General features: G+C 49.2%; 1 protein-coding gene across 1 annotated transcript in view; it reads right to left on the bottom strand.

The window, feature by feature from the left end:
- LOC119112008 (uncharacterized) overlaps positions 1-8387 on the bottom strand; it is a 29055-nt gene extending 20668 nt beyond the window's left edge. Inside the window, exons 1-2 of the mRNA XM_037235938.1 lie at positions 8364-8387; positions 106-230 (exon numbers count right to left, since the gene is read on the bottom strand). Of these exons, the coding sequence (XP_037091833.1) occupies positions 106-230; positions 8364-8386 (148 nt within the window). The 5' untranslated portion in view covers position 8387. The remainder of the gene's footprint in view (positions 1-105; positions 231-8363) is intronic.
- Between the last annotated feature and the right edge of the window lie 2117 nt (positions 8388-10504).

The raw sequence follows: 10504 nt of genomic DNA, 5'->3' as shown, positions 1-10504 counted from the left end.
GTACTTTCCTACCTAACGTTAGAAAAAAACATTATACACCATTCGTCGCGTTTAAGGCAGGACACATCGTAAATAATAACAAAACAGGTAGATTCATGCCCTTACCTTCATTTTTTGTAATGTGGTTTTCCTCAGGCACCCCGCCAGTACTTGTGATTTCACTGATTCTGCCTGGGAAATTCGCCAGCAGATGATCATGGGACTCAGATCTCAGGGTGAGGGAAAAGGCCCTGCAACAGAAAATGACACTCAACGAATTGCTCTCATTTGTAAGAGGTTTGGAACAACCCAGAGCCCATGCCTGTGCCATTGAAGCATGCCATTCAAACAGATTTGCTATGCAAGAGGAAAATGCCCAGGCACAAAACATAGTGCGAAGACAAAAGCCCACTCCCAAACGTGGTGCAAAATAAAATACACCAAAGCAACCAGCCCAGTCGCAGTGTCTCGAACACAGAAAGATGCACAAGATGCAACAGCCCAAAACATGGCCAATGGGAGTGCTCCTTTAAAAAGCAGGACTGCTTTCACGGTGGAAAACGGGGTCACACTCAAACAGCATGCTACAACAAAGGTCAGCATGGTTTTACCATAGTAAAACAGATGGACCAAGCACACCATCTGCAAGCTCAGCATGAAAGCCCACCTGAGGAGTACTTCCTGAGAATCAACAAGTCTATACAGGAGACAACAGGAAGTGAGAACGACCCAATCGAGACAACAGTGCAAGTGGATGGAAACCCAGTGCGGGGGGAAGTCTATACTGGTGCAACAGTGTCAGTGATGTCGGAACAGCTCTTCCGTAAGCTGTGGCCAAACAGGAAATTGGAGGAATCCAGACAGAGACTGAAAACCTACACAGGTGAGCCCACCTCTGTGGTAGGGGAAGTCAAGGTGATTGTGCAAGAAAGTGACACAAGAGTCCAGCTACCCCTGATCAAATGATGGAATGTCCCGAGTAGCGTATCAGAAGGAGCCCGACAAGAGCGCAGGGCCCTTCATTCAAATAAGAAGCAGTGCGGAGGGCCCTCGAAAAATGGAGTATACCCGAGCAGATTAGCATATGACCCAGACAGGAGTGTAGGGCCCTAAATTCAAACACCGAGACCCAATATTTAGGGCCCTTGAACAATCCAATTTGGCCAAACCGGCGAACAGACGAGGTCCCCGACAAGTGCATAGGTCCCTTCATTCAGATAGGAAGTATCCAAGACACAATGTGGAGGGCCCCCGGATATTCGAGTGTGCCCGAGCAGGCTAACAGATGGGGCTCCGGCAAGAGCGTAGGGCCTTCCGTTCAAATGTGAATTACCCACGGCACGATGTAGAAGGCCCCGAATAACCGAGTGCGCCAGAGCAGGTTAACAGATTGGGCCCTCAAAAAGGGCGGAAGGTACTCCATTAGAAAAGGAAGTACCCAAAACCAGACGTGGAGTTGCCCCACGATCGAATGGGCCCGAACATTTTATCAGATTGGTGCCCCGACAGGAGCTTAAGGACCTCCATTCAAATAAGAAATACTTAAAACCCCACGCGGAGGGACCCGAAAGATGGAGTGCATCTGAACAGGTTATCAGATGACCCCGATACGGGCAGAGGGCCCTGAATTCAAAAACTGAGAACCGATGTGCAGGGTCCACCAGCAATCCAGTGTGGGCGAGGAGGCGAACAGAGGGGGCCCCCGACAATTGCGTAGGGCCCCATTCAAATAGCATGTGCCTAAGGCCCAATATAGAGGGCTCCCCTAACGATCGAATGTGCCCGAGCAGGTTATCAGATAGCCCTCCCCCCCCCCCCCCACAGAAGCGTAGGCTACCCATTCAGAAAAAGTATCAAAAACCTGGTGTAGACGGTCCCCAAACGACTGAGTGTGCCCAAGCAGACCATTAGATGGACCCCCGGTAAGGGTGTAGGGCCCTAAGCAAGTGACAAAGAATTGGAAACGCCCTAGACCAATGAAGAGGACCCATGGGCATATCGCAAGTGTGTCGGTAGGTTAGCCGATATCCACGTAAAGGGCCCCTGGACAACCGAATATACCCCGGCAGGTTAAGGTATGGGACTGTGGCTACCGCTCACAGAGGCTTTCTGGCGAATGGAAATAATCCGTGGAAGGGCCCGTGATTGACAAGAGTTCCCCGGCACGCTAACAGGAAGGGCCCCAACAACAGCGCAGGGCCCTCGGAGCAAATGCAAAGAAATGAATGACAACGTGGAATACTCCTAAACGACCGAAATGAACCTGCAATTGACCTCTAGGTCCCCGGAAACAGCATGTAGCCCTAGACGATGTAATGGGGCTTAAAATTTCCAGTTCACAACTTTTCCAATCATTGAGTAATTTTTGCGACTTCTCATAGGCCCTTCACTTTCGCTTACAACTGTTCTTGGTCGCCTGAAAGTCCAGAGATACCCAGTTTTGTCGCATTTTGTGTTTTAAAAAAAAAACGCACTCCACTCTCCGCTCCACTCTGCTCCACTCCACTCCAACTCCACTCTGCTCCAGACCAAGGCGTGGATGGAGATGTCTTCTCCTCAGGACCTTCTAGCCGGAGCGCAGCTGGAGATACCCGCCCCGTCTCCTCCGCAGGCAGCTCCAGGCAGGGTGTGGCTACAGAAGCGCGCCCCGTCTCCTCAGGACCTTCTATCCAGAGCGCAGCTGGAGATACCCGCCCCGCCTCCTCCGCAGGCAGCTCCAGGCAGGGTGTGGCTAAAGAGGCGCGCTCCATTTTCTCCTCAGGAAGTTTTTGCCAGGGTGAGGCCGAGGAGGGCCGCCAGGTCCCTTTCGCTGGCAGTTTCGAACAGGTCTCTTCCGGTGCTGGTTCTGTCTATGTCACAGATCGAGGAATGCGGAGGCGACTGGGGCATGTCGCCGAACTGGAACATCTGAAGAAACCTGCCAAGATCACCAAGAACAAGGGTCGACCGCGCGGAAGTACGGCAACCAACGTCACCGAACTGCCAAAACTGAAACGGAGAACTCTGGAGACCTTCCCAGGTCTGCTTTTCCACGAAAAGCAGAATGGTAAGTTGCGCAGTTTCACTGTTGATGGCTCGTCGCACTTGCGATAACTGCGATGCGACGACTTACAAGTGAGATATTACATGTAAAGTTACGGTTCACACCTCTCTTTCGCTCTATCGTCCTCGCTCTATCCTTCTCTATCGCTTTATCGCTCTATCGCTCTCTATCGCTTTATCGCTCTCTATCGCTCTATCGCTCTTTATCGCTTTATCGCTCTATCGCTCTCTTTCGCTTTACCGCTCTATCGCTCTCTATCGCTTTATCGCTCCATCGCTCTCTACCGCTTTATCGCTCTCTATCGCTTCCTATCGCTCTTTCGCCTTCTCTCTCTCTCTCTCTCTTTTTCGCTTGCGAGCGTAAAACATAGCTGCGCCTTCTTCAGCGTATAAGGATTTGTTCTCCGGGACCTACAGCGGACAGAAACGTGCAACGAAGGACCTGGTGAAGGCGTTTGCAAATTGTCATGTCATCCCGACACCGTCCGGCACGAAGGCCCATTGATTCGATGGGAAACGGCCCATGTCACGATTCCCACGCATGCAATACGCTTTAGCTTCAAACCAGAAATATTGAGCCGTGAAGAACATAGAGGTCACGACGTAGTGCACTGTAACCGGCATTGAGATGAAACACAGTCGCACTTTTCGTCATGCTTTGGGCACCATGTACTAAAAATATGCACAGGCCCGAGGTCCCACATGTTGTCGACGATAATTTTCCGGCGCCATGCCCAAGGGCAGCCCATTTTGAAGCTATTGAAACAGAAGCCCGCGCATGCTACATGTCAGTGCACTGTTACCTGCAAAGAATCAGAAATTAATGCTGCAACGCAGTGAGGAAATCTAGTTGCACAATGTTACATGGGTTACTTGCTTCGTTTGTTTTAGTCTTTGTGTCATCTCATCCACCGTAACGTTCACTACTGCTATCATCTGGCGCCTTCCACGGTGCAAAATTCATCTTACCGGCTCTTGTTGCAGCCATGCTACGCTGGATTCTCAAGAACCCATCGAAGGAAGGCCTGTTCGGTGAAGTGGACGTACGGGCATGGGATGTCACCCACCTCGGCAGGCTAAAAGCGAATCCAGATGTGCTGCTATCTCTGGGACATCGCTTCACCCGATCTGAGTGGAAGATGCTCCTGGCTGGGGTGGACCAGTTCGATGAAGAACGTGATTGGTTGTGTGGTTGTGGGCAGGACCACCTGGTTGGTGCCTCCGTGCAATGCGGCGCGTGCGTGAGAATTGAGAATTGCTACATTGCTTTAAACTGGCCATATCATATGCAGTACGACGGCCTGCCCTAGCCGTCGGTAGGTCGTCATGAACCTGTGAATGCCATGGCAGCGTGGGTGCACTTGTGTTTGGGGGCAGCATATTGGTTAATTATGCGTAGCCGTACATAATTACGTTATAGCGAGTCGATGAGCAGTTACTTTCTTTTGGCGCCAAACATGATGTCGTTGCGCTCGGATGCCATGTCATGTCGTTGTCCCTGGCTTGCTGTGACACGGCTGACCAGCGGCGGTGGATGCGTGGCTTTAGCTGTCATTTCCGTTTAATATACATATGCGTTTTATACCTTATGCTTTACATATGCATTTTATAACTTATGATTTACATATGCCTTTTATATATTACATTTTATACACGTATGCAGTATATGATGTGCAATAGATGTCTGTTGTGTCCAGATTGTCATCCTACGATGAAGCACAGTCGTTTTCTGGTAACCACAACATTGGCATCCAGATAGACGCGATGCATTCAGACGACAGATGATTCGGCTAGCTGTTGTGGCTGCAAGCCTAAGAGGAGCTACTGTTGGGCACTGTGGGACACTGACCGCCACAAGGGCTTCTCGTCGCAGGGGTCCAGACCAATGCAATCCTCGGGCTCGGCTTCGTCCATGCTTGGGAAGCGGGCTCTCAGGGCTCAGACCGGCACGAAAACAACTGTTCGGTGTTGGTGATGTCTTGCCGAAATAGGGGCTCACATTGCCCTAGGGGTCCCCAACTGGTGGGAGAGACGTCGTGACTGATATTTGAGGTCACGGCGCTACCAGCGGTGGGTCGTAACATACAGCCAGCGCTTCGGCCCTTCTGTCTTCCGCCCAGGCCCTTGAGCTTTGGTCCCAAGATCTTCGGATCCCTCGAACACGGCTCTTGACGGCCTCAGGGCAGCTTCCCAACGCGGGACCTTATGTCAAGCACTTCGGGACCTTGGGCGACATATGAACCCCGGCTTTGTCGTTGCTTTAGAAATGGGTCTTCAGACCTAGACTGCCGAGGAGCCGGATGTTTGGTTCTAGTGGTCCCCAACCGACCGATTGGTTCTTATCGACGCAGGGGTCCCCTGCAATCGATGCATACAGTCCTCTGACTGATATTTGTAGGCCCAGCCAGCAGCGTCAGACACCTTAACGCGACCCCCAGTCAGGCCTTTGGGCACTCAAAACGGGCCCCCAATCGTCGATACCAAGGGGTCTGAACGAGCCCTTGGGAATCCTAAGGGGGGGGGGGGGGGGCGTGCTATCTGTGCCACCGCCGTCTGTGCCCCGGGGGTATCATTGTGTGAGACTATTCAAGTGGTGTGCAGGTTTTACGATTGCGATACTAAAAACTGCAGGGCAAGGCAATCCTCGTGCTCGGCCTCTGATGCCGCTGTTTCCCTTTTGTCCAGTCCCCGCGCAACCTATGGTGGGTTTCCCGTTGCGACGATGATGCGAGACTGTGCAGCGTGGGGAAAAACGCATTAGTACCTGTCGAGGTGCTGCAACATACACCAATGCATGAACTGTAAACGATTTGATGACGTGGTGTTTACCTGTGATTTGCATGACACCGAAAGTGCTGCGCCAAATCACGCCTACTTGCCGCCAGAGATGAAGGGGGACGTAGGCAACATGCTTTCTACGTCGCCACCACAGATTCAGCGATAAGAAACTGTCACTGTTTCTTTCCCCGACTATGCTTTAGTGTCAGCAGCCATTGGCTGCGAAAAGGCAAAATTTGGAAGGCACTAACCTGCGCTTTATGGCACGGGCACGGCTCTTGTACCTTCGGTGCCGAGCTGGCGCCGAGATGCTGCTATGTTGCATAACGGGTGATTGAAATGGGCCATTCTCTACCGATTTCGGGTCCCGAGATGCAACTGCTTGTCAGTTCACTGGGAGGAACGAAATGGCCCTGCTGTGTTTCGATCGCGCCATACCTAAGTAGGGTGACATGAACTCAGCCAAATCCAAAACTTTGAGTTTGCATTTTCCCAAGATGCAAGCAATATACACAAAAGAACACATTAGAGGCGACGGCCTTGGTTACACCGCACACCTTACCCTCCAACAACACTATAACAAGACTACCTCCTCTCCGAATAGGCCATAATATCGGCTGCAAGGTTTATCAATAATCGATTGCCTGGCGTTCCAGCCGAGCGCGCCGGGCTGGAAAGCCGGGAAACAAAACTCTCACAAAGCTTTTTCGGGAATTAATTGCCTAAGTTGGAAATATATATGCAAACCGAAAGAGTCCATGGGCGCATCTTAAAGAAACAACAATTAGAAATCATGCTGCCATGGAAAGTCAAGGTCAGGACAAAGGCCTGCAGACCCCCATTACATGTTTGCAGGGGCTGGGTCAATTGGAGTGTTTCATTTCCTCAAAAAGTATATGATCTTTGGCTAAATGAGGATGCTGTGTCACGAACATGTAGATGCCACAATGGGGTCAGGTCAAGGTCATTCCATAGGTTGCCGTGATAATTTGCTGCATTCATGCAATCTATGATTCAAAATATTTTCACGTTCATTTTGATTGTGTTATGCAACTGAAACGTCAGCTACAATTTTTTTTCTTCTGGTCATTGCATAGACAAGATTTAGGTAGGATGTCAAGATGAAATCATATGAGACCAACATGAGACGCAGTATGCTAGTCATGTCAAGCATGTTTCCAGATTGCTTATCCCGCAGGAATCCAATATAATCACTTACAATCTTGCATCAGGTCGTCTTAGTGCCTGAAGAGATCAAAACCTGCGGTTTGTTACGACTTACTATGACCTTTGAAAGGCATTCAATAGCCATGTGCAGGTAAGGAAATTGATTTTGAAACTGCTGCATAAAAGCTACCACTCTGCTCATGTCTTGTTTGAAATGCAAATTTCATAATTTTCAAAGAGGTAGAAATTACAATTTGTCAGCAAGACAGGAAAGCAAACTTTTTGTAACAATTAAACAATGCCTAGCACACAGCCTGCCTTTATTTATGCATGCATAACACACTCTGGCATGATTTTCTGAATACCAGGAGCAGCCATACAGTGTCCTTATTCCAAATATCAATGACAATGGGACATAAGTAAAAGGCCTGGTCACAACATTTCTTTTCTTTACAGGATGCACAGTTCTCACTATTGGTGGCATGGGACACCAATGCATGTCCAATGTCTATTCACAGCAGCACAGCCTTGTGACAGTTCTTCTCACCATAAGGACTGCAGATGCCCCTCTCTCTATGCCTCCCTCTTGGGTACCTGTCTCTGACAATTTCATTGCAGGTCCCTGGTATATCAAAGCAAAAAAAGTACAGTGCTGTAGTTATCAGCTTTCAAGGTTTAAGCTAGCCTTTATGATACCTTTGATATAACTGGACTCATACAGCAAGTTATGAAGCATGAACCTTAAAGCATGCAATGGAACAGCCACAAAAATGTCATCTAATCACTTTCATGGAAAATATATATCCATCACATAATGTGCCTATGTGCACTCATAAACCTAAGGAAGATGATGCAATGATGAAAAACTAGCATGACATGAGATTTAGTCCCCAAAACAACCATAATATGTAATCAGATGAGATTGCAACCTAATCCTACGCCTAAATATTCACAGCATTATGTTCACTCACTGTTACTTGAACCGCTCATTTTTCATGTCTAAAAATCATTTCAAATGAAAAAAAGAGGTCAGTTATCTGAGCAGTGTCTGAATTAATTGAAGAGATGCATCATCTTTACAACATGTAATAACAATAAAGTGGTATATTTTGTACCACCAGGTTCATAAATGTCTTCAAAAATGCAGCCACAGAAACACAACAGACACAATCAAGCATAGCGCAAGACGGCAGGCAAAGCACTCAACTCCCTGCAACTAGCGGCCCAATGCCGCCTTACACTAAAATCATGGAGAAAAACCTGTGCCTTCAACATTACCCACAGGTTAACAAATGGCTACCGCACACACAAACAGCATCGTATACAATACACCTTTTTAGCTTTCGTGCATACCACACAAAAGCTTCAAACACATCATAGTTAAATCGAGCATTCACCGCCCCAATCCTCCACAGAACATCAACAAGATGAACCGAGAAACATCAAGCGACACGCAACGACATGAGTCAAGGTTGGTGAACTCATTTTGTCTCTTTCGCGCCATGCATTTGGCACTTAGCAAAAATTAACAAAAATGAGCGCAAAAATGAAATGGCGATACACAGGGATGACAGGCGGCTGGCTGTCTTCTCGTAGGGCCTTGGTTTTCTAGAATTTGCAGTGTACGTAGGGGCGGTGCGCATATCCTTTGCGAGGTTTTTGGAGGGTGCATAAGCCCGGTACGCAGCCACCTTCTATTTTGAAGGATGCGTTAGCCGGATGCGTAACCACCCTCCGTTTTGGAGGGTGTATAAGCCCGGTGCATAACCGTCCTCCGTTTTGGAGGGTGCATAAGCCAGGTGCGCATCCGCCCTACGTTTTGGAGGGTGTATAGAAATGATTGCATTTTGCTATTGGTGACGTCATCAAATGCGACAATCCCGAATGGGGTGATGCGTCAAAATATAACCCCATGTCAGCAGTGTTTTTATGCCTTGGTTAGCGCCCGTGGCCATAGAAATACGAATCAGAAGGCCTTCAGAAAACGTCTGTCAATCTAGCAACATATTGATATCAAATTGCCAGTTGGATATTGCGGGGCGTCTCAATTTCCTCCAAATTTGGTGTGCAGGGCCTTCTCAACACGCTTATTCCGAAAATTGCTGCCTTTGGACTGGAATTTTGCGTAATTTTCGAGTTATACACTGCGTAACATTCCGATGTGATATTGTGGGGCGTTTCGATTGCCTCCAAATTTGGTGCGCAGGGCCTTCTCAATGCGCTGATTCCGAAAATCACCGCCTTTGAGGTGGAATTTTGCGTAATTTTCGAGTTATACGCTGCGTAACATCCCAATGTGATATTGCGGGGCGTCTCGATTGCCTCCAAATTTGGTGTGCAGGGCCTTCTCAACACGCTGATTCCGAAAATCACTGCCTTTGGGGTGGAATTTTGCGTAATTTTCGAGTTATACGCTGCGTAACATCCCAATGTGATATTGCGGGGCGTCTCGATTATCTCCAGATTTGGTGTGCAGGGCCTTCTCAACATGCTGATTCCGAAAATTACTGCCTTTGGGGTGGAATTTTGCGTAATTTTTTAGCTATACGCTGCGCAACATCTCAATGTGATATTGCGGGGCGTCTCGATTGCCTCCGAATTTGGTGTGCAGGCCCGGTGTAGCCGACAATCAACGTGGCAGTCGCCGGGGGACGCACGAACTTCCAGTGGTGCTGTGCCTCGCCGCTCAGGAAAAACGGCTCCCACAAGCCGTCCCGCGATGCCGTTCCGCAGGGTGACACCGGCTTGACGGCCGCTAGAAATATGTGACACTTGTGCATAGGCGCACCCAAAATTTCACCAGCGGGACACAACTCCAACGCTTTCACTGAAAACCGCGGTACGGCCCTCGCCGTTTCTTGCGTACCTGGAACTGCTGAAATGGATGCTGCACATTGTTGATCTTCTCTTTTTTGCGGACTTACATGCAGTTTTCAACTTTCCGCATACTGTTACGTACGCACGAATACATGGCCTTAAATTTGGTTAGGGGATAGGTAGGATGAGGTGCATATACCTACATTGGGGTCACTACTTAGCCCAATATTTGTCTCGGAGTAAGGTCAGAGAGAATTTGAGTTTGCATAGTTACGAACAGTCCTCCGTTGGCTTCCAAATCGAATCGACTAGGCCGCTCTGTTCACCTCTTCTCAGTTAACAGCATCCTGTTTGCGGTTTGTCGTCTTTTTTGCACATTGATGTATATTTGCTTCCGCAGTACCTGTGCCTTCAGGCCGTGCCATCGTGCTGGTAGCTTTGGAACTTGTGCTTTTTATTTGCGTCTTTGGCTGCCCCAGCAAGGACGCTCCGACCAGTGTCCCTGGCTGCCCCAGAATGTTCTGTCTGATCCATCCCCATGGCCGTCGGCATGTGTAACATACCTAGTGTCGCTGCTGGAGCTAAAATCGAACACTCTGTGGCCGGCGTTCGGCATCAGCTAGGTGTCCGTGCTACTAACGCCGGTGCAATTCCAGGCGCGCCACGGCGCCACACTGGCCGCCGCCTGCCACAGCCAGCCGGCCAAAATGAAGTCCAACGG

The sequence above is a fragment of the Pollicipes pollicipes genome, unplaced genomic scaffold, assembly GCF_011947565.3.
Source record: "Pollicipes pollicipes isolate AB1234 unplaced genomic scaffold, Ppol_2.1 Scaffold_7261;HRSCAF=8764_pilon_pilon_pilon, whole genome shotgun sequence".
NCBI classification, from domain to species: Eukaryota; Metazoa; Arthropoda; class Thecostraca; order Pollicipedomorpha; family Pollicipedidae; genus Pollicipes; species Pollicipes pollicipes.
This window is presented reverse-complemented; position numbering and strand designations above follow the sequence as displayed.